General features: G+C 35.3%; 1 protein-coding gene across 2 annotated transcripts in view; it reads left to right on the plus strand.

Annotated features, from left to right (window-relative positions):
• The window catches only part of LOC145665005 (thiol S-methyltransferase TMT1A-like), a 39,229-nt gene extending 29,902 nt beyond the window's left edge, over nt 1-9,327 (plus strand). The window contains exons 5-6 of one of the 2 annotated variants that reach the window (XR_014127543.1): nt 2,314-4,862; nt 6,922-9,327. Coding sequence is in view for 1 of the 2 variants with exons in the window: in XM_081732192.1 (XP_081588318.1) it covers nt 2,314-2,568 (255 nt within the window). In the remaining variant the exon portion in view is untranslated. Of the gene's footprint in view, nt 1-2,313 lie in introns of both variants that reach the window. The other variant, XM_081732192.1, reaches the window with a different exon arrangement.
• The last annotated feature ends 16,568 nt before the right edge of the window (nt 9,328-25,895 follow it).

Raw genomic sequence — 25,895 nt, forward strand, 5'->3', positions numbered from 1 at the left:
CTTTTGCCGATTATATCCCAAGTTTCTTTGTCGGCTAGCTTCTGCAGCACTTGCCGATAATGCATTGAGGTCTCGGCCTCGAGCAGAAAAAAAAAAAAAAAAAAAAAAAACATGTTACATGTTATTTTGAACTGTAAAAGGCACCGAAAAATGGCTTCAACTCTAAGACTTTACCCTCTTACGTCACCTAGTGGAAACCATAGCACATTAAACGACAATGAGAATACTATCTTATTTCGTTTTATTACAGTTTGTTGAAAATGTTGGCTGCGAAACATGGTCACTTATTCTGAGGGAAGAACATAGACTGAAAGTATTTGAGAACAAGATCCTGAGACGAATATTCGGACCCAAGAGGAACGGGAATGGGGAATGGCGGAAACTTCATAACGAGGAACTACATAATTTATATGGTTTACGCAACATTGTTAGGGTCGTCAAGTCTAGGAGGCTTAGGTGGGCGGGTCATGTAGCTAGAATGGAAGAAAGTAGAAACGCTTTCAAAGTCTTGACTGGAAGACCAATTGGGAAACGACCATTAGGAAGACCTAGGCGCAGATGGGAGGACAATATTAAGATGGATCTCGCAGAGATTGGAATCCAAAGTAGAAACTGGATGCAGTTAGCTAAGGATAGAAGTCAGTGGAGAGCTTTTGTGAACGCGGCATTGAACCTTCGGGTTCCATAGGCCATAGAGTTAGTTGTTGAAAATTTTATTTTATTTAACTGAGACAAAGAAAAGACGGAAATATATTACTATACGAAATCACGTGGACTTCTATCAAATATTATATTCACAGTTATACTCAACATTTTATATATTCAAAGCCATTTCTCACCCTGGTCTTTAATCTATTGTTTTACCAAGTTTCATCTCGTATCGTAAAGTGCACAATGCTTTCATATTTTTCATTTAACACACTTCCATGAATATTTAAAGTGTGTATATCATTTATTATCTCCCTTTATTTATAGTAGGGATGGATATATGCATTGGGAAAATGTTGATTGAATGTGACTCTACTAATACAGAAGGTTGTTCGGTTTATATCGAACCGACTTTTAACTTTCTAGAAATCTCGCCGCCTCTATCGATGGTATTCTGTTGGAACACTAGCAGTATAGACTATCGCCCGACACCGAAGTTTCGATTGGAGCAAATCCGGCGAATCAGCGGCAAGGGAATTCGATTCCAATTTTCCCTGCAAGCTTTCTAGAGACTTGCAAGGATGTTGAAGATGTCTTTTCAACAGAACACAGAGGGAGAAGTCAATTGAACTGATGCAAGAATGTCTTGATGCAGAATAACACAAATTCCTAATTCCTGTTCCATTTCCTGATTTTTTTTAAAAAAGGGAGAGATGTTCGTTCTTACAGCATGATTTGAAGTCTTGTTTGTATGGATCATCTGGCTGCCGTCTGCATCGTACATGTGGGATGTCAATCCAAAAGATGTATGTTATAATGGATTACTGGAAGAATCTTGTATTCACTTTCACGTTTTCGTTAACCGTGCGTATCAGCAACTTCCTCGTATAACTGAAAGCCGTAATAACCATAGACAGACGCGGGAAACTTTCCAGGTAGTGGCGAACAAAGTTGCAGCGTTGTCATGGTGTCAGCACCCGAATGTGACCACCACAGCAATGAGATGGATATATGCTTGATCCACTGTGGCGACTGTCTTCCATTTGGACTCCGCCAGGTGCTTTTTATAGTTTTTTTTTTTTTTTTTTTTTTTTTTTTTTTTTTTTTTTTTTTTTTTTTTGCAGTTCATTTTCCGTTCTACAATGTGGTGCGGGAACAGGTAGTGCACGGCCTTACGGGCGCACCTCAGCCTGAGTCTCTTACGAATGGCTGTGTTCACAGTTGAACGTGTCAAATTCTGTCGTTGACCCATCGCACGGTAGTAGTTTTGGTAATCGGCGGATCTTCTACAGCGCTGTAGGTTTGCTTTTTTTGGAGCCCTCTTCCTGGTGCTTTTCATGTGTGACTCATCCGCCGAGCCACATTAGCTTCACAGTAGTCACCCTGAGTGTGAACCTATTCTCCCGACGCTGTTTCATTATGCATATGTAAGAAAAACGAGCATAAGAAAGGGTCATGACATATCCCTCCCAGGAACAGTTTAATTTAGACGCTATTTAACAAGGCGTATTCGCCTACTTCAGACACTGTACCTCAGTGGCAATGGCGTTCCTAATTCGGTCCAATATAATAGGAACAACCTTGTGTATTCTATGTATTTAACAACATGACTTGTCTTGTTCCTAGGAAATCAATTTTAATGCATATCTTTTGTTTTTTGTGTAGGGAGGAAAATATTTCTTCTTGGAACACGTGAACGAGAAGAGAGGAACATGTCTGAATGTAATACAGAATCTTCTGACGTACGTTCGAATATGGCCGCTAATCTTCGATAACTGCCATTTAAACAGAAATATTGACGACAGTATACAAAAGGCTGGATTTTCAGAGGTTAATCAAAGAAGAGTATATATTGATTCTTCTAAAGGGGTTTTGCTCAAATTTATTAAGAGTCACACAGTTGGAACAGCCACGAAGTAAATAAATATGTTGGGTCTAAATCGTACGCAAGGGAACACGTTAAATTTAATCTATAACTAACCTTATTTGTATTAAGTTTTGAATTCATGAGTGTTGGTGGAATGGAAATGTAAATTTCATGAATTGGAATACCAATAAGGTCTGTTAATTATATATGATGCTCAATTGATTTAAATATATAAGTTATGTATATTTAAAAAAAAAAAGTGTACAAATATTTTACTTGCATTCTTATGTTAAAACGTACTGTCCTTCTTGATACCTTTTTTATACGTGGGCGGCAGTGTGTCTCGTGAAGCCTGAACACACTATAATGGCCAGGAAATATAGTGCTCAACAGAATAACTACATATATTTTAATAGCTAAGCATTAATTATCTCGAACCGAATTATGAATGCATGTGAGAGTCAATGTGGGCAAGAAAAATTCGTTCTGAAATTGTTAACAAAAGCCAGTATCTGCGTACGCTAAAGTGGTAATTTTCAACGAAAAAATGACTTATCATTTGTGATAGGTTAACATGGAGATTGGAGTTATTGAGTGTGCAACTGTAATAAACACAAGCGGTAAAGTAATGTTGTTCATTCGAAGTCGCCCACAAAATATATCATGGGTAGTATTAATCGATAATTCTTGTATTTGTGATAATTCGTACAATATTACAAACTTATTCTAAAAGAATCATAGCATATTCAAAACATTTTGATCGCAGAATAGTGATAGGAGTACCAAAGACACGAGAGCTAAGCATTCGATTTTAATACATATGAACTAGTTGCTTTTCTTTTCTCAGATTCGAATTCCTCATTCAATAACTGTCTACCATATCCTAGTACGTGACTGTGTAAGGAGCTTATATGAAGCATTTGTGAGATCAGAAACTTGTTTCCTTTTCGTTTAGTGTCTATCATTAATTATATGAGGCGCATTCAGAAAGTAAATTTCCCAAAGGAGAAACAAAACACAGTTGAACGGAAACATTTATTGTACCAGATACAGGATGTGTTTAGCTATTTTTCAACATATTCACCACCGCAATTCCGACTCTTGTCACATCGTGGGACCAACTTGTCTATACTTGTGTCGTAGAACTCGTCCGCCTGACGTTGGAAACACTGTTTGACAACCTTCTCCGCCTCATCATTCTGCAAATGCTGATGCTGGCCTGACAGGAATATCTTGAGGTGTAAGAACACGTGTGGTAATCGCTCGGAACGAGGTCCGGGCTATATGGTGGATGATCCAAAATGTTCCAGTGCTGCTTGAGATTTGTTGTTCCAAAGCACTGCACACAGCACTTTCCGCGTGGTCACCATTTGCTTGCTCATGACGTTAGGGTCATAGACTTTGCACAGCTGACGATGGATTTCAATCGGCGCTATGCCCTGTGCATTCGAAAACTTTATTACTGCTCGCACTTCACACGCGGTGGAAGCTGGAATAGGAACGTCCATCTTCAACCACTGCCACGACGCTACTGAAAGCACTAGGGAAGTTCCGTTGGCACATGCGCTATGCTAGGACCTTACTCTCACATGCACGCAGTCGCTTCGTGCAACAAACTGTTTCCTAGCTATGGAACGTGTGGGAAACACTTTCTGGATGCGCCTCGTATGTGCTTAGAACTTTCTGAAACGTAGTAGTTTGAAGTCTAGATTAACCTTGTATTAACCATGTATAGATTTTTTTAAAAGCCATATTGAATCCAGGCTAACAAACTACTGTAAAAGTCTTTCCGACAGCGTCGTAACAAAGGGTTGTCATTTACATTTTGGCCGCTAACTGAAAGAATCATGGAGATTTTGTATAAGTGAAAGCCATTTTAAAATATATGATACTATCTATACACTGATACAGGTTAAAATACTAAAGGATTTTCATACTCGGAAAAAGTTAACAAGGCATAGTCGTCATATTGACAACTAATTTTGATACGACTTTCCATGTAAGATTTTGTGTATCTATCTATCTATATATATGATAGTTAGGAATTATTTTACTTAAACAAAATTTGGTAAAATGTTGAGTTTACCAGGACGGATCCTAACAGACTGTGTATTCATGTGTACTTTCAGTTTTAAGTATTGCGCATCCTTAATCCTTTTCTTAGATTTTTTTCAGTAGTAAAGAATGGTGTAATGTGAGTCTTATAGTAATCTTAGCTCCCAAGCAGCTTTCTCCAGTAATCAGATGAGAAAAAAAAAAAATCACGCTCAATTTGGGATTAACTCCTGTTATTGGCTGTGAATTGTGCCCTCGTAATATGGAATGTAAGGATTTTGTTTTCCATTAGGTAAGACTTACCCTATATTTCCTATAAATTTGATATTGAAGCCACATATAAGCTCAAGTGAAGTTTTAAATATCGGTCCTAATGAACAGATTAAGCATCACATATTTCCATCAGTATTCGCTAATTTGCTGCGTATATAACTGACAATGGTTATGTTTTGCATTAACTTGTAAATATTATAATGAAAGAGAGAATTGCAATTTTTGTTTAAGTTTTTGAAAGAAGGAATTTTAAACAAATACATCAAATATAAGGAAAGGAGGGAAGCTTATTTACATGAAAATAAAGTGAAACATACACTGGCCGTCATTTCTGTACCAAACAGACGCATTTTTTTTTTCATGCGCCTTTGGCATGGGAGACCTGGGTTCGATTTTCGGAGGGAGCTCATGTGGTTCGGATCTCATGTTAAGCTGTAGGTCCACGTCTCGTGTAGCCTCGCTACTGAAAGAACGGGATCGAAATGTAAATTACAGATCCTTGCACGTAGGCTGAGAACGGGAGTGACGAAATCATTTAACTCATGCGTACTTGTGTTCAAATTGTAAAATATTATATATGGCAAAGACTAGCATCAGTCAATTTGTCGAATGCGCATTGAGCTTTCCCTGAGTTCCATTTGCAGCTCCAAATTTAATGTCAGGACCGATAAGTTTCTCTCGTTTTTTTTTTTTTTTTTTTTTTGATTGATTGATTATATTGAGATCTGTTTTATAATTACGTGTAAAACATGAATAAGCATCAATTTAGTATAGTTGTAATTCATTAGTTCCCTGAAACCCTGTTCTTCTTGAGGAGAAAACTGTCAATGCTATACTTTCTAAACTTTTATATTTTGTAGTTGATAGTTTTATTCTTGGAATATCAAATTTTGGAAATTATAGTTCTACAGTATTGTTTATTAGATAATTAATATTGAATGCGGAGTCTAATTTGAGGTAATATACATACATTGTGTTGTAATAAGATGGCCACAATCGCACGAGTGAATAGAATTAGTTTTTTCATAATAATCCACAGAGTAAAATATGTATGCCTATATCTATCATTTTAAAAGGAGTTTTGTGAAGCGAAGTTTTGACGATAGATTTTTAAATAATTTTATATATATTTTTGTATGAATCATTGAGAAGTGCTTATTTTCTAAAAGAAGTAATTAGTGATTTTCTAAAGAATCCAGTTCAACAATGGCGAAGCTTCAATTTTAACTGAAATATAATTGAAAACTTTTGAATCAATTAGTGAATTATATACAGTCTGTGTAAAAAAAAACTGCACTCTTACATACAGTTGAAAATAATTTAGATAAATGTGGATTTTCTTTGATCAATTGAAATGTTTACTTAGACTCAAGGTATGAACATTTCATGCATATGGTTGACAGAATATGACCTAAAGCAAAGTGGGTGCCCAGTGATTTTTGAACAAGGCTGTACATCATTATACACTGTTGTTACATTGTCATCACCTCTACCGAAATAACTTGTTACTATTTACATTTATTACCAACATTACTGGCGCTATGCATTCTCATCGAAACCGAAGACATTATCAGTAGTTAGCCGGTTATATAGCAGATAATTTGATTAATTTTACTTGCGCTATTATTATTATTATGATACAATGGTTCTGGACGGCTTTTACTTGGGTGACATGAAGTCAGTGCATTGGCTGCTTCGCAGTTTTTGTTTCCTAGAATGGAAATCTATAAATTTATAAGTATCTTTCAAGCCTCGTAATCGATGACATTGGGCAAGGTTGTTACTTTTAACTGCTGATTAAGGAATTCGTTGTTGTATTTGTGTGTTGGGTGGAGTTGAAATGGGTTTCGACAATAGTATTCATAACTTTTGAACCATGTGATACAAGGGATCGACTTTTGATATTTGGGAGTCTTTTTGTTTCTGAGAATACGAAATTATCTTTCACTTCTATGAAGCCAGTATGAATGACGCAGGGTTTGAGAAGAAGGGAAAAGTATTGACCACAGAGAAGTCTAAGCGAGTTAGATCATTACCACGAAAGGGTGAATATATAGTTTTTTTTTTTTTTTTTTTAGGAACGTGTTCGAAATAACAAGAGTTGAAGATTTAAAGGATTTTTCTGACTTGCGGTGAATGCCCGATTTCGATACAAGAAATCAATTTATTTAGGTCTCAAGTTGTGTTAAAATCATGTAGGGCTATCTTTGGGAAATAAGAAGCGTTTGCAAACCCAGTGAACTTCAACTTGCATCAACGGGGATCCGAGCCAGTAGTAACAATGTTGTATGCCGTTTTTATTTGTATTCTCTCTTTGTGTCGGAGAATGAGCTTATTCCCTCTTTATGTCGGAGAATATGAGCTTTATTCAGTGGCTCTAATTCCAAACGTTTGGCTCAGAAAGGGAAGAAGGAAAGTAGCTACATAGTAATATTAGCTTTCGTACGCAATGGCCGCGGTAACTTGATCACTGTATACTTTTGTACGCTAGCAAACATAACGAACGTTATTCAGAGAAAATTAGTCACGCTTTTCAGAGAAAATCAAGCGTTAGTCACGCGTTTAGTGTCATAATAGTTCTGTACTAAGGAGGGTGTGCTTTTTGGTATTCAGAATCTGCTTCGAAAAAAAAAATGAAATCTGTGAGTTTTACGTCCCACGGTTATGCCGGTTAGGCTAAAGGAGACGGTGATAATGAGAGATGAGTGAAATGGTGGAATGAAGAAAGTGGGAGGAAACGGGAGTACCCCGAGAAAACCCACGAGCACGGTGTTCGTCCACCACAAAGTTCACTTGGCGAGGGCTGGGATCGAACCCGGGACCCCAAGCACCAGAGGTGAACGCTCTACCACTGAGCCACCGTGCCCCCATAGAATCTGCTTCGAGTTCAACTAATAAGATAGATATGATTAATTAATATAACCCCAATATCTCGGATGAAAAAAATAAATGAGACAACTATGGAAAACTAATGGGCACATGCGTAGTCTGTAAAAATGAAAATATGTGAAATACGAAATTTGAAATGTTTTCTTTTCTGAGGGATGTATTTACGGGGGGAATATGTAGAAATCAATTGATATTAGCGACAATAGAAGGATTGTAATTATAAGTGAAGATAATTTATCGAGTATATTCCTCAGAAAACTGGAAATTTTCTACTCATCTCTCACTGTTCAGTTTAAGAAACAGTTCCGCTATTGTAGAGGACTCAGCTTAATAGTTGCTTCATAGTTGACTCACACGATGAGGTAAAGGAAAGAAAGACGGACAGATAATTGCCTTTATACTCTCATAATGTAAGTTTATTGTGGCTAAACCGTGGCACCCTCTGCTCTAAATTAATTAGCCACATGTGATTAACGTAGTCAGCTACTACGTGCTAATCAGAGATTCTGAATACACTTCTTATAATCTTTAGTATGGCGCTAATCAAACGTCAAAACGATTCTGCATAAGGTCTAATTAGTCATATCCATAGCGAAACATGACTATCGAGCTAGTAGGATATAATCTAAGTCACTAGTTTCCAACTGGCCGTTGTGACGTAGGAGCGCGAAGAAAATGGAATAAACAAGTGTTGGCAGTGTATGTGTAGCCATGGGTAATGCAAAATTATCGATTACGCCATCTGTGTTCTTGTTTTCCTGTCAACACTGATTTTTTACCAACGTCAGGTTACATACCTTCTTCCTTTCTCCATGCGATATACAGAGAAGAAGGGTAATTAATTGTGACGACACAGAGTATTCAATAGGAAATGACTGATCTAAATTAAAGACTCTCTGTAGAAAACAATGTGAGTGCCACCTTCGAATTGTTTCACTTGTTTCATACGTTTATGTCTTAGATTTTCATACTTTGTTATATGCTAGGTTATATTTCTAAGCAATAATATTTTTTTTTTAAATTTTGTGACGCTTGGGCACAATTGACTAACTTTTGTTTTTGGCACTTACACTGTTTTCTACAGCGTGTCTTCAATTATCGATTCCCGCATGACTAATCATTATTTCTGACTGATCTATAAATTATCGGTTCCCTCGTGACTAATCATTTCTGACTGATCTATAAATTATCGGCTTCCTCATGACTAATCAATATTTCTTGCTGTCACTGCGAAACATCCGAATTCGATTACATTAAACTTCAGTCTTAGGAGTGGAAAAGAGATGGTAAATTAGCTATCAGTGATCAAGTTTCCCTATTTACAAACAAGAAAGTGTACAACGATTTTTATCATTTCTGGTCACCATAAAAATGCTTTACTTTGTTCTCATGTACTTTCCATTGTTTAATGCATCCAGTGTTTATAAATATGATTTTGTAAACTACTTTATATAGGGTGATTAGAATAGTTGACTTTATTTGTTAATATTCATAGAGATGTTTATCACTTGTTGACAATGTTTATCTATATATTTTTTAAATGGTATGTCTTTGTTTAATGAAATGATAATAAAATTCTGAAGTTACCTTTAAAATCCGTTTATGATTTTTTGAAACATTCATTTAGTTACCTCTTATAATATTTATTTCGTTAACCTTTTGGCACACAATACTTTTACCTTAAAAATGTCTCAACAAATCAGCTTCAGGCTTGATGATGTTGGAACTCTTTCCCAGACTCGAAAATGTAGCCAGACACAGATAATTGGTGCGGTGGTTTTTGTACCTTTCGGACCATCTTCGATGTCAGGGTTGCCTCATTTTGTAGCTATTATTGAAGAGATTAGAGGATAAAGGTGTCAAATTACAGTTTTGAAAAGATGAGTTCTGATGAAGGTATTCTCTTACTCTTGCTACACACCACTTCATGTGATTTCTCGTATCAGGGCCGGAGTAAGGGGGGGGGGCTATAACTCCGGGCCTCCAGGTCGATAGGAACCTCCACTCGGATCAAAATCTCAACTAGCTATCTAAAAAGAATCGAAGATACAATCATTATCATAAAATAAAATATGACCAGAATAATAAAACATATTCCCTTTCCTACTGTACTTTCACAGAAATGTAGTAGGTGAAGTGCGCAGGGACCTTCAGACGAGTTAATCCAGCCTTGCTCCATATGGATGAGGAGAGAAATTTGTAATATGTAATATGTATAGTGATCCAGACTAATGCAATCAGACAAATTTTGAACTTAATTTTCTCAAAATGCACAATTCGTTACATGGCACCTTTATCCTTTGATCTCTTCAATTATTCCAGCAAGTCTTCGAGACGATACGTAAACACACTTTTTTTTTTTTTTTTTTTTTTTTTTTTTTAAGAAGTGGAGAAGATGCAATTAAGCTTTGTAGTTGCTACTAGCTTTTTTTCTATATATTCTGAAGTTTGCAGGGGCCGCGGTGGCTCAGTGGTAGAGCGTTCACCTTTGGTGCATGAGGTCCGTGGTTCGATCACAGCTTGCGCCAAGTGAGCTTTGTGGTGGACAAATACCGTGTGCGTAGCGTAGGTTTTCTTGGGGTTCTCGCGTTTCCTCCCACTTTGTTCGTTCCACCATTTCATTCATTTCTCATCATCACCGTCTCCTTTAGCCTAGCGGGTATAACTGTGGGACGCAAAAGTTAAAAGATTTCATTTCGTTTTAAAAGTATTCTTTGAGTTAATGGTTTTATGATTAGTATAATGCAAATAAACGACTTAAGTAGGTTTTGTATTAGAGGCAAAAAGTTTTCTTAAGTCAAACAAATACAATAATAACAATAACAATAATAATAATAATAATAATAATAATAATAAAACAATTACTATCTTGGTGAATCAACTTTATGTAATGTATGCACAGATTAAGCATTCATTTACAAAAATTATACATTTAGAACATGTAACAACAAACATATCCTCTGATAACCCTTTATTTTCAAAACATTTATTTACTTCATGTACAAAATTTCTTGTAAATTTAAACAAACATGGTGGAAGACTTCTACAAGTCTTCTTTCATAATCTTTTTACGTTTGTGTAATGTTATCAGCTCACTTTCTTATGTTCGATGCAGCCTACAAATATATTTCGTGACTATACTAACTTTTCTTCAAAATTCAAATGTTCGTCATTTCAAAAGTACCAATCTTCGTTAGAAGGAGACTAAATAATAGTACTTTCTCTGGAACGATTTAAAAGAAATCTATTTACTGAGAGTATAAATAGTGAATTCAGAACTCAAACGTATAGAAATAACCCATTTAAACAAAGTGTATGCTACGCTTAAATTTCTTAGTTTGATATGATGTATTTTAAGGACACTACAAATACGAGGGACAATCAAAAACTTCCTGGAATGATCTAGTTTTGACATTTAAGATGCAATCACAATGAATCTTGTACCATGGAGTCCTTAGGTTGCCTAATTATGAATTTGATAAGTATTAACACGTCATAACAGGCAGTGTACGAGTAGCGTAGCTGAACGGAGCAATATGTAGTGATCAGTTGATGCAATTTCACAGATTGAGCAACGCGTAAATATCAAGTCCGTGTGCAAATTGGAGAAAATCTGCTTCAGAGACTTTGACAGCCTCAAAAAAACAGTTTAGCACCATCGGATGTTTGGCTCTTCCCAAAGCTAAAAATGGGCCTTTTTCGTTTCTCCAACGTAGAAGAGATCAAAACCAACACGACGCCTGAACTTCGGAAAATACCAAAAGGGAACTTTCATTGGTGTTTCCGCTAATCGCAGAAGCGACGGAACAAGAGTATGTGTTCCGAAGGCAGGGGCGGATCCAGGACCGACTTCTGGGAGGGGCGGTGGGTTGTCATACTGCTACTTTTAAGGGCTTCAAACTTTGGGATGGGTTTTATATTATATATATATATATATATAAGAAAGTTTCTTCTTCTGGGGGGGTGACCGCCCCACCCCCTGGATCCGCCCCTGTCCGAAGGTGCCAACTTTTCAAGCAATTAAGTAAATGTGTACTTGTATTGTGGTAATAAAGAGCTATAACAGAATTCCGGGATTCCTTTTTTTCAGTGCTCCTCGTATATCTGCAAAACCTGAACTTAAAAAGTATAAAAAGAAAATCTTACACAAAATAAACAGCTAGTATAATTAATTAAACATATTGTAACTGAAATAATCTTTCACACCAATCCGATTTCAAATAAAAATTCCCATCCTTATCACTTGAAATTCTGATATGTTAAACAATACAGTTCGTTGATTCTTCGTGGATTTAATAAATTCTTTGAACCCCCCCCCCCCTTTTTCAGAAATGCTTCGACTAGATCATAAATATTGTTCTTCATTGTTAATAGAATAGAAAATGAAAAAAAAAAAAAACTTTCTCATCTAAATAGCTTCGAAACGCATTACAACTTGACTATAGTTTTCTTGAAAGACGAAGCAATTAAGTGACGACATAATTAACAAGATATTACTGGTTACTATTTATTTTCAAAATAACGGGAAAACAAGGAACACTTGTCACAATTTTGTTCGAGATTTTATTTATTTTATCAAATCTTGCAACTGGTTTATCTTCAATGACATCTCAATTCCAACTCAGGCTCTCGGTATACATTACATGAAAATTAATATTTTCAGAACCGAGTGGGAGCATATCCTGAGAACCTTTACTTTTTAAAGAGGCTGCGGTGGCTGAGTGGTAGAGCGTTCACCCCTGGTTCGATCCCAGCTCGCTCCACACCGTGTGCGTGGGTTTTCTCGGGGTTCACGTTTCCTCCCACTTTATTCATTCCACCGTCTCCTTTAGTGTAGCCGGACAAAACGTGGGACGTAAAACTGAAAGATTTCATTTTTTCTTATTTTTTAAAATATATTTATCTCATCCTCCTTCCCCCCTTCTAGACACTCATCATGGAGACATCTGCAAACAGTTCCTTATCTCCAACCTATTACTCCTTTTAATGACCCTCATGCCGCTGGTAAAAGAATCTGTATTCTTTCCATTTTTGAGGATTATTTCATCAGACTAACAAGTATTTTAAGCATGTATTACATATTTTATTTTATTTATTATTATTATTTTAATATAGATCTACTAGTTTCAAAATTCTATCAAACATAGCAGGTATGTATTTTTATACTTGTGATAACCTACATACAACAGCGTTTTATTTATATTTTTATAGTGCTTCGATTTAACTTTTTAATTTAACGTTCCACAGTAATGCGTTTTACGGTAAAAGAGATGGATGATTGATCATGGTGCATGATCGTGAAGTTAAATTTCTGTGCTCTTTCACCCGGAATCGAACCTGTGACCATATGCATCAAAGGCGCACGCGCTAGCCACTATGTTCGAAGTAAAATCCTGGCAACACTACGAAACACGATAATCAAATCCTTTGATATAGCTGTTTAATCACAGAGTAATTTATAAATAATTTTGTAAGTGTTGAGATTGTTAATCCGCCAAAATTGTGGTGATGTTCTTTGTAGTTCCGTTATTTGAAAAACCGCAAACAAAAATACTTTAGAATAATTAGAGCGTCGATTACGGTGAATGTAAAAGTTCCCCAACAGATGACAGCACGATCCCAATTCCTTCCAAAGGTATTTCATTATAGAGTTGCAATATTTATAATAATTCACGTACTTTCAAGGGATAAGGTATTTGAATATGTTACAATTATACACATATTTGTACGAGATTTGGTAGAACAATGGGAGGAAAGAGTAGGGTGGGGAACGGCCTATACGATACAGATTGATCCACGTGCTCCGGATTCAAGCTGCGGTCTGGTTTGAGGCACTGTTAGTAGTAAGCCCCGTCCTTCATAGCCGCGGTGCTATATAAGGAGAGAAAATACAACTTAATTGGTACGGCAAGGCAATATTGCCTTCTCTTGACGTTGAGTTTAAAGAAAAAATTAGAAAACTTCGAATGAATTGTATAAACACTATACCACCATAGCTATTTTGCCATTATTGGCACGTCACTTGCCACAATTGAAAAGCTTAAATACTTCACGGTCTTCCGCTAACGTCCTCGTCTTCACGTGCGATTTTCCTGTTAATTGTAGTCTCATTCGCACTCTCTTTTTTTCCTGCCACCATACCCTCTAGCACGCCAATTATGATACAGTTCTTCTTAGCCGATGTCCCACCTTTCTCTCTCCCTTTTCAATAATATCTAAAATTCTTTTCTCCCCCATCGTTTCTACCACCACCTTACTAGTTTTCCGCTCGACGTAGCTGATTCCATTCTTCTTCACATTCACATTTCGAAAGCTTAGAGTCGTTTTTCATTTTCGCATAATGTCCACGTTTCTCCCTATACAGTACAATACTCCTCACTAAGTATTTTTATCAACTCTTTAGTCAGGGTCTCACAGAATATACTTTTCTTCCTCCTAAAGGCTTCTTTCGTCATTCCTACCCTTGCTTTTATTTCACATTCGCACTTCATATCATCACTAATAATACTACCCAGATATTGAAAACTAGTCACCTCTTCTATTTTCGCCCCTTTTTTTTCTGTTTGACAGCGACCGCTTCGTTCCAATCACCATGGCTTTTGTCTTTCTAATCTTTATTTTCATTCCATATTCTTCACAGCCCTTTCTCAAGTTTTCTAACATCTTATTGATTTTCTTTTCAGATTCCACAACAAGCGCTATATCATCTGCAAATCGTGCATGATGAAATAATTTGGCTTTGATGTAATTGGTTACGGTTCCCATTGGATGGCGATAGAGTGCAGAATTTTACGATTTTTTGAAGAGCATTGTAACATTTTTACGTGCAATATAGCATTAATATTAAGAATAATAATCCCCACATACCCATACTATTTATCTTTTCATGGACTATCTTGTTGCTAGTGAAGTGCAATGTTATCACAATTATTCTCCGGTGCTACTCACAACTTGCTTTCCAGTTTGGTTCTCTCTTCTAAACAAAGCCTCTATACTAACAATTACAATAATATAAAAATGCAAAAATGTAAAGAAAGGATAGAATTTGGAAGTAAAAAGGTGAAAATAAGGGGAGAAAAATAAGGATTGACCAAAGTTAGGAAAATAGGTCAAGTCGGGGCGGAGTTCGGTAAATCGAGGAGGGCTTGTTATTCCACGTGGCAGGAAAACAGAAGGTAATAGGTATTGTAATTGTATAAATGCATTGTGTGCTGGTCCACCGCAATCCTAATCCTCTTCGGAAACACAATAACGATGTGAACACTATCCAAACCGGAAACGATCTCTAGTGCGTGGTTTCTACAATATTGAAGCAAAGAAGTTTAGGATAAACATGAACTATACTAAGTAATCAGCTCTGCATGAGTCGTTTCCGAGTTGAGTAATCTATAACCATGTTGGTCCCGGCGTCCCCCACAGGGGACATAAAATATGACGACATTATTATTGCTTTACAACTTTAAAATCCAACTGGCAACATTGAAAACTGTTTACAAGGGATGATCCATCTATGATTACCCCCTGTAAACAGTTTTCAATGTTGCCAGCCGGATTTTAAAGTTGTAAAGCAATAATAATGTCGTCATATTTTATGTTCCCTGTGGGGGACGCTGGAACCGACATGGGTAAACAGCATCAAGGAAATTTTTGAGTCTCTCACTGGTTGTCTGTCACTTTTCTGACAGTTCAAACTCATGGTAATATGTTTGCTCTTTAGAAAAATCCATGATTAAAATCCAATCCATGTACTTTTTTTGATTATTTTGTTTCGTTCAATATTGGAGGCATCATATTGAGGTTTACGAACTGGTGTGCGACTTGAAATTTAAGACTGAACCATCAAAAATGCTTCTAACTAACTCTATGGCCTATGGAACACGGAGGTTCAATACCGCGTTCACAAAAGCTCTCCACTGACTTATATTCTTAGCCAACTGGGTCCAGTTTCTACTTTGTATTCCTATCTCTGCGAGATCCATCTTAATATTGTCCTCCCATCTGCGCCTAGGTCTTCCTAATGGTCGTTTTCCGATTGGTCTTCCAGTCAAGACTTTGAAATTCTTCCATTCTAGCTACATAACCCGTCCACCTAAGCCTCCCAGACTTGACGACCCTAACAATGTTGGGTAAACCGTATAAATTACGTACTTCCTTGTTATGAAGTTTCCGCCATTCCCCATTCCCGTTCCTCTTGGGTCCGAATATTCTTCTCAGTATCTTGTTCTCAAATACTTTCAGTCTATGTTCTTCCCTCAGAGTAAGCGACCATGTTTCGCAACCGTACAGAACAACAGGCATGATTATCGTTTTATATATTTTAAGCTTCAAATTCCTCGACAGAATTCGCGACAAGAGGTTTTGAACCGAATAGTAACACGAATTCCCTGCTTTTAGTCGACATTTAATTTCTTCGTGAATATGATTTTCGTCTGTTAATATTGATCCTCAAGTATTTCTTTGAAGAAAAATACAATTTATCACAGATATTGTATTAATAACAGTCCCATCGGAAGAGTTGCGGCACACAAAGACCTCTGAGTATTATTTGATGAGAAACTTACATTTGCTGATCACATCACTTTTATTGTGAAGAGTCCCATGAGAATACTGGGTATTCTTTAGAGATTTACTGAAATTCGCGATCTCAAATCACTCAGTATTTCCTTCAAAGCTTTTGTATCTCCTAAAACTGAATATTACTAATCGATATGGAATATGGCCTATGCTTCAAACTTATAACGTATTAATTCTCTCAACTTTTTTTCTTGCCATTGTCAAAGTTCCTTCAGTGTGTAGTCTTAATGAAACAGAGCTCCTTAAACTTAATATTCAGACTCCACTTATTCTACGCATGATGGCGGACTTGCTGCTTCTTCATAAAATTATCAATGGGAAAATTAAGTCCGAATTATTGGTCTCCGTTCACAATTTTCGCGTACCTTCTCACCTTACTCTCAGTCATATGTTACTTATATATGTAACACCCAGAATACCTATTACACAATGTTCCTTATATTTCAGAATGGCATCATTGTGTAATAGTTCATCAGATGTTGATATTTTTTACTCTGAAAATAATATCAGAAACAAAGTTTCTGTAAATGTGGTACGTATTTTCTTTTATATTTTGTTGTCACATTGTTTCAGTGTAAAATGGACAGATCTGTATCAAACTTTTATAAATAAATAAATAAAATAAAGTACTATCAACAGTAAATTTAAAAAAAAAATACTTTTTAAAACAGATATAAAATCCCTTGATTATTGATTCAACTTCTTTCGTAAAATTTCCAATACCTATCTCTTAAATTTAACTGAATTACTGTCGCTTCGTAGAAAAAAAAGAATAGATTGAAAAAGATTTGCTGCCATCTGTTGTGCACTTTTACACTCACCTCAAGTGAATGCAGTACAAAGTCAACGTACAAGAATAAAATTTGCCATTCAAGAATTACATAAGCATATGAATGATATCAGTCAAAATACCACTATCTAAATCACGACGATTCGATACCGACACCAAGTGTTTGCTGTAAATGCTAACAAATGATGTTTCATAAAAATTTAAAAAAAACATAAAAAAAAAAAACTCCAAACACATCACTAAAATAGATAGAAGTATATACCTCTTGCAGAACAAAAACAAAAAATCAAGCCTTAATACTTGAATAGTTAAAGCTGTGCGCGGCTACTTTGCATGTACTTACCATAATTGGCCACCGTATTGATAAACAATATTTTTGAGGATTCGGTAGGGTATTAAAAAAACTATATATATTTTTAAAAAAATCTTTTCACATTCATTGCAAAAGTTATATTTATGCATTATATAACAAAATACATTCTTACACATATTTTGGAAAGTATTTTTGTTAGAAATAATAGCAAAACCTCAAGGCTTTAGATTTTGACTTCATGTAACCAGCTTTTACAAATACATGGAGAGATCATGTAGCCGCACAAATTATGCGGAGTTGTTCGCCATCTATGGAAAGTTGACTGGAATCGAACGTCTCTTCAGAATACAGTGGCTATATCAGATGCGAACCATTATTCTGTTTGATGAGAGAGGCAAGTATCGAGCAAAGGGCCACATGATTTGTCATTATAGCCACGGAGTACAAGAAACAAGTTTAATTTGCTTTTTTAATGTCTCACGATTATGCTCCGAGGCTAAGGGATATGGTGATAATGAACGAAGTGTTGAAATAAAAGCTGAACCATACTGGGAGGAAAGAACCACAAGAAATCCAACGCAAATGGTGTTTGGGTGTAAGCCCAACTGGTGCAAACTGGAATCGAACTACCGAAACTATACACCAGAGTTGAGCGTTCTATTACTGAGCCATTGCGGCCCCTAAGTTTCATTTGTGACGTAGCTGGAGTATCGGGTAAGAGTCAGGCCCGCAACCAGAGGGGGGGGGGGGCTAGGAGGACCTGCCCCCTCTAAACTTTTCATGGACCCTCCATACCTCAATACAAAATGCTACTATTAAAACAGAAAAACACAATTTAGGTATTTTTAAGAGAATTTTTACTGACCCCCCCCCAAAAAAACCTCTGTGGCTGGTTGCGGATCTGGTAAGAGTCATACCTCAGTAGTATGAAAACTACATAACCTGCATGGTGCAGTGTCATTGTACTCGTACGAAGTAAAATGCCAAGAGCTGAACCATACTGGAAGGATTATTTTACCCTTTATGATGCAAAATACTCATATGTGTGGATCCTTCAAAACATTAGGATTCATCGTAACCAAGAAAGACATCTTGGTAAGAAGATGCAAAAAGAAACGGAAATATTGTGCTATATCATGCAATGACATTTCCATGAAAGCACTCCGCGTAATGTCAATGGATCTGGCATGCTAACAATTACTCTTGCACGCAGACGACTTTAAACAGTAGAGGGTCTCTGAAAAAAACTACCAGCACGATTACAGAGATAAAAGTCAACAAGTATATACTTCGCTACAGCTACTACAGTGGAACCTGATATGCAGGGCGATGGATCGTTCTTATGGCCACCAGAGCATGTTTTTCGGCGTCAATTTTCATAAGGTAGGTAGTATTTGAATGTTTCCATAGATAGCGAACATCTCTGCGTATTGGCTTCTTCGTTACACCATGCCCTTCGAAGTAACAAGAAAATAAAAAAGTGTTTAGAAAATGGTTTATTGGTTTTGATCTGACTAAATCTCATCCATTATAAACACACACGAAAGCGCATCTTTTACCATCTGTACACATACAATAACTTCAACAATGCAAAATATATATTTTTTAAAAAATAAAATTACCACTGAAGCTTCTGAAGCAATGTAGCTACTGTATCCATTAAAACAATCTAAATATTCTAAAATAAATATTAAATAAATGCAGCATGTAAAGAAAGTTAAATGACTGATTAGATCAACAAGAGGTTACAAATGGACTACTTACTAAATCAAATTATTTGTACACTAGAGCTTGACAACTGCGACTAGGTTTTTTTTATTTTGTGCATTTGACCCGTATATGCTTGCAGAGAGAATAAGAATTTTGTACTGAACAGTGTATCTCAAAAAGTGTATGATCTTTATTTGATATCACTAATAATTTCTCTACCAATGCCCTTCTGGCCTGTCTTCCTTTCCAAACATACTTTCATGTACGAGCACAAGTCATTATTCTTTTTTGAAAGCTTAATTGGAGGGCATAAAGAACAATTCGTTAATCTGCTAGTACAGGCTTGCTCTGGTTTTAGTATCGCTACGTGAATTGGAGAGACCGACGACTCATTCCCAACCTGTACATAGGACATAGTCACGCTGCGCTTGAATGAAGTAGGAACTTATAGTGTGGAGATTGGAAGAGGAGTCAGAAAAGGATATAGTATGTCATCACAATTATTCAACATTTACAATGAATGTTTAATGACGGAGGCATTAAAGGGAATTAGAGATTTCAAGATTGGAGGGCAGATCATTAACAAGATCAGGTATGCAGATGATACGGTTATTATAGCTGGAACTGAAGAAATACTGCAAGAGATGATTGACAAAATAGTTGACACAGGAAAACTATATCGAATGGAAATCAACATAGAAAAATAGGAAGTCATGAGACTTCCCGTGGAAATACGCCTTACGGGTCAGAATAGAACAAAGAGTACTTGAAGAGGTCGATCATTTAAAATATCTGGGAAGTATTTTGACGAACAACGTGCACTGAACCAAAGAGATCAGGTCAAGAATTGACATAGCCGAAGAAGCATTCAACAAGAAAAGGTCACTCTTAACTAACAGCCTTAATATTTAACTAAGGAAGAAATTAGTCAAGTGCTATATATGGAGTATTGGACTTTATGATTCAGAGACTTTGACAATACGGAAGCTAGAGAAGATATACTTCGAGAGCTTCGAAATGTGGTGTTGTAGGAAGATAGAGAAGATAAAATGGACAGAAAGAGTAACAAACGAAGACGTTTTAAAACGAATAGGAGAGAAGAGGACGCTTCTAGCCACTATCCTTCATAGGAAGTCCAATTCGATTAGACACATCTGGCGAAGAAATTGTATTCTTCACACCGCCATAGAAGGAAAGAAGGAAGGAAAGTGAGGAATAGGAAGAAAAACACAACTGTTGAATGATTTGAAAAGAAAATATCGGGAGTTAAAAGAGGAAGCTGAAGAACGAGAAATATGGAAGAAATATTTTTAGGCCGAAACTGAAAATTAAGAAGAAAAAAAAAAAACCTCATTAGTCCCAGAACCTGCTAAATGGCAGAATATTTAATAATAATAATAATAATAATAATAATAATAATAATAATAATAATAATAATACCTGAATTGAAAAACGTACTACATGCTTCCTTCGATTTTCATAAACAGGATCTACTGAGTGATGTTTCACGCTTGGTAGAATAGCTACAAAATGCTATGAAACGCTACAAATAGCTTTTGAAGAAAAGGTTTAAAGCACGCACAATTTCGGATGATGGGCGTTCGGATTGATCATCGCCCAATGTAACTGAAGTTTTTGAAAATTTCAGTGAAACATTGCTGCTTCCTTCTACAGGATGCGACATGAAAGAAGTCGGTTTTTATTTTTTTACAATGCTTCTGACACTTTTTGGCTGCTAAGAACAGACACTGGGTATCACGCTACATACTCATCAGATCACGTATCCTGGGACTTGCTTGCTTCCGATTGAAATTACCACTGACGAGAATAATACTCTAGTTTTCCGGAGAAAATTACACAAAGCTGTATGCTGTTCTAGACGACAGAACCAAGATAGCTTGCCAATGTTACTAGGATGATTCATCTACCCTCCAGAGAAGCATATTTTGAAGGATTGTGCAGCTAAGAATATGTGATGTAAGCTATTTTTCATATCCTCCATAGAGAGTTTAATGACTCGGCTTCATACTTCTAATTACTGGAAAGTCAGACATATTGTTATTTACTTTACAAATCTTTGGAGTTCACAAACTGCTATGAATGGCCAAGTTTCCGTATATTTTAATTAATTGTTTTATCATACACTTTACTCAATTTCTTTTTAAATCAATGAATAATGAATAATATTTCTGAATATCAAGTAAAATTATAATATCGTGATTGTTGAAACGTCTACTGGTTTCATCCGCGCTTTAACAGTTTCGACGACAAAAACACAACTTTTTTTTCTTTTTTTTTTTTCAATGAACGAACAGAATGGATTTAAAACAAAAGAACAGGGATGAAACCCCAAACTTTACCTTAACTCTTACATGTTTAACTCCATGAAAAATTTCACAATGTATACAATATTCTCAAATTTTGAATTCAAATCAACAAAGACTGCAAAAAAGTTCACAAAAATCCGTTTTCAACAGTAAGTATGAAAATAAAGTAACAAAAGGCAAGTGAGACACACTGTTTTACTTGCGGCTGTATTAAAACAAATGTAAATAGCTTTTTTAAAGAAAGCTGTATTACTTGACCACCTGCCAAGCATTAATGAATGGCCCAATGAATAATAAGAAGCAATTAATTTTTTTATAAAAAAAAACTTGTCAATAAATCCTCATTTGTACCAACAAGCACAAAAAAAAAGTTTTTAAGTGATTATACTGGCGCACTATTTTACTTAATTAATTTTACTTCAAAAATATATATGTAATATAAAACAAACTCTTTTTAGGTGTAAGTTTTTTTTTTTTTTTTTTTTTTTTTCAGATATGTATGTCATTAATACTTGTTCTATTAAGTATTTTTGTTTCCAAAATGTGTATACATTGTACAAAGATCGTAATATTATTATTTTTACGAGGAGCAGTCAAAAAATTCCCGGAATGTTTTTATAGTTTCGGCATGTGTGATGCGATCAGAACGAATCTTATACAGTACTTAAGTATGAATTTCAGAAGAATGAATAGGTCATAGTACGCAGTATACGAGTAATGTAGCTGAATGGAGGAGTCTTATCAGTTGGCGCAATTTTACACATCAAGCCACGCGCAAACATCAAGTTCGTGTGTAAATTGGGGAAGATCTGCTTTAGAGACCTTGATATCCTTATAAACAGTTTAGCAACATCAGATGTATGACTCTTCCCAAAAAGATAAAAAAAATGTGCCTCAAAGGTACCCGTTTCGCCACTGTAGAGAAGATTAAAACAACCCCGAGGGCTCAACTTCGGAAAATACCTAAAGGGCTTTCATCAGTGTTTCCAGCAATGCCAGAAGCTATGAAACAAGTGTGTGTGTTCCGTAGGCGATTAAGTAAATATATAATTATATTGTGCTAATCAAGAGCTGCAACAAAATTCCGCGAACTTTACGACTGTCCCTCGTATTTTAAAATCAGTAGATATTGAAAACAAACAACTATATATGTAACAAAATGCTAAAAATAAAATCACAAAATATATATTATGCAATATCCAAATGTCGATAGATTATACTAAAAAAGATTTTTTTCACATATCTCATATAACCATTAAATTACAGTTTTGATTTTAGGTAATTTAATTAACTTACAATATGTAACTAGCTTATATTTTATAGTAATGATACAATTAAGATTAGAAGTAAATGAACATCAAACCTAAGAATGTTTACTTTGTTTGCGACCATGTGAGTATTACTTTGCATACTGGTTACTTTGTAGAGAAAAAGTGAGGGAAACCTCCCAAAAGAAAGATGAAAAAAAAAAAGTGTTAAAATAGAATCTATAGCCAACCTGAATCAAAGCGTTTTTTTCAATTATCAAACTTATTCTGCTTCACCTAGTACTTAAATGCATCCCTTCATCAGGCTCAATAAGGATCACAATAGATAAATTGCTAAATTTTTAAAGGCTAAAATAAAAAGCCTAAAATATGTGGGGGGACAGAAATTAATCACTGGTTTCATTACAGAAAAAAAATGAAAGTGGCTAAGCACACAGACTATAACTAAAGTGACCCCACTAAAACTGGAGTTCAAGATTGCTTTACCAACAAGATATATACATTAAACTTACGACCTGAATCAAAAGTAATTTTCAGTGCATTCTCTCAGCTATAGTAAGATCAGCTAGGTGCGTTGGTCGTTGCGGGTTCTTTACAATTCGTCGCAAGACCTTTAGTTACAAACCTTGTAAAACAGATTATTTTCACAAGTATTTTTTAAAATCCATGTTTATTTTAGAACATTTCTACAAACAAACATTTCTAGATTCTTCGTTCATTTCTACGGATACTTTGGCCTCTTTAAAATTGTTTCCTTTTACATTACAGATATTTTTGTCTGTTCAACAGGGATGTGTTTCAGATTTAAGTTTGCCTCAGTAAAAGTATTCAGTTTTCTCTGAGTGCTTTCAGCCTTTATTTTTACAGCTGAAACTCGGAAGGCCCGGATTATAATGGAAATCACCAAAACTCGGAAAAAAATATGCTTCTAGAATTCTGAAGGACGAAACCCTCGTTTCAGCTTCCACTATTTAATCGTAAAGAGGTGATGGTCCATGAGAAGAAAGAGTGATAAGTATATCAAGATCTTTATAGTGTTTAAATCTGCATTTTTCAAATGATTTTATTTACTCTCTCTCTTCATATATTCTATTTTGTGGTAATACCGTATTATTTTGTACTTCATTGTATTCATATTAATATTGTTCGTCGAATTCAAGTTTAGTGCCGCTTTCCAGAAACGAGGCTATAAGAAACATGGACCTAAAATTTAGGGTGGAATCTCAACCACCGTAATGCGTTTGAATTTCTACGTTCTGCTAGCGGGAACCGAACCCGGAACTCCCCGCACCATATATTGTTAGTTGATTAACATGTAATAAGCACAACATATCACTTTCATTTATTCTTATTTAAAATGGTGTACATTCACTTTAGAATTCGATTTATTAGTGAACATTTATTCTTATTTAAAATGGTGTACATTCACTTTAGAATTCGATTTATTAGTGAACATTTATTCTTATTTAAAATGATGTACATTCACTTTAGAATTCCATTTATTAGTGAACATTTATTTAAAATGGTGTACATTCAATTTATAATTCGATTTATTCTTATTTAAAATGGTATACATTCACTTTAGAATTCGATTTATTAGTGAACATTTATTCTTATTTAAAATGGTGTACATTCAATTTAGAATTCGATTTATTCTTATTTAAAATGGTGTACATTCACTTTAGAATTCCATTTATTAGTGAACATTTATTCTTATTTAAAATGGAGTACATTCAATTTAGAATTTGATTTATTAGTGAACATTTATTCTTATTTAAAATGGTGTATATTTATTCTTATTTAAAATGGTGTACATTCACTTTAAAATTTTATTTATTAGTAAACATTAATTTTTACTTGATTCAACATAGTAAAAAAAAGGTCTTATGACGAATTGTGCTACACCCGGTCACTATAGGACTCAGTACATCTCATGAAACTGAGTTTTTAGTTTAACATCCCACAGTTATGCCCTTTAGCCTAAAGACGACGGATGATTAATGAAACTGAATGATTATGACTTTAATCTCCCATCGGAAATAGAACCTGGAACTACGTGCAAAGTAAATTCCATGTACAGCAGTTTATCACTTTTCTTTTTTTCTTTTTCTTTAACGTGCAAACGTACTTATTCGACTCCATCAAAACATTACAGTACAAATAATAATATAATCTTTTCTTTTTCTACAAGGTGTCATATAAATTTGTCACAATATTTTGAGAACAAATCCCTCACATTAAAATAAGAAAAACGTTTATATGGACCTATGTTCAAAAGTAGATAATTTTGGAGTTATAAGATGCCGAAAACGTGAAATAAGTGAACTTTAAAAGTTCATAGCGTTACTACTAGGAGATCTATCGTAGTCGGGTTAAGACATCACAGAGAAACTATTAAGTGAACTATCCAAATATCCATGTTTAAGAATGCTCCAGTACTTGCACACCAATTTTTTAGAGAGGTAGGTGGAGAATGATCAAGTACTCCCAAACAGCTTCTCCAAAAATGATTGTGCAAGTACCGGAGATTCTGAAAGTTTGATATTTGGATAGTTCACATACTAGTTTCTCAGCGATGTCTTGACCCGACTACGATAGATCCCATAGTAGTAAAGCCAAGTTCACTTACTTTACGTTTTCGGCACCCTATAACTCAAACTACCCACTTTTGAGCACAGGTCCATACGAACGTTTTTTTCTTATTTTGATTTCAGGAATCTGCTTCCAAAATATTGTGAGACATTTATGTAACACCCTGTATATCATACATTATTAATTACTGGATCTAGTTTCGTGATGACCTGCGTTGTCACAAACTGAATGACATATCAAGATCACACGCTTGCATATTCTACGATTACCACCACAACAGTTCATTGTGAACATTAGCCTTTACAAAACATACACCGACTAACAAATAAAACTATATGAAAAAATAAATTTGTTATACAAAACTATAGAACATACACATATATATGTTTATGTACATACTATCACCATCTACAATAGCTATTATGTTGTAATAATGTAACCTATACATTTATAAATGTTTGCATCAGTCTTCTTGCTTCCTCTGAAGACTACTTTATTATAACGTACATTTAAAATTACATGTTAAAGCAATAAGCTCAGAGAAAAGGCAAGTATATGTATAAATAACCCAATACCTGACTTCCAAATA

The sequence above is a fragment of the Thermobia domestica genome, chromosome 11, assembly GCF_964235325.1.
Source record: "Thermobia domestica chromosome 11, izTheDome1.hap1.1, whole genome shotgun sequence".
NCBI lineage: Eukaryota > Metazoa > Arthropoda > Insecta > Zygentoma > Lepismatidae > Thermobia > Thermobia domestica.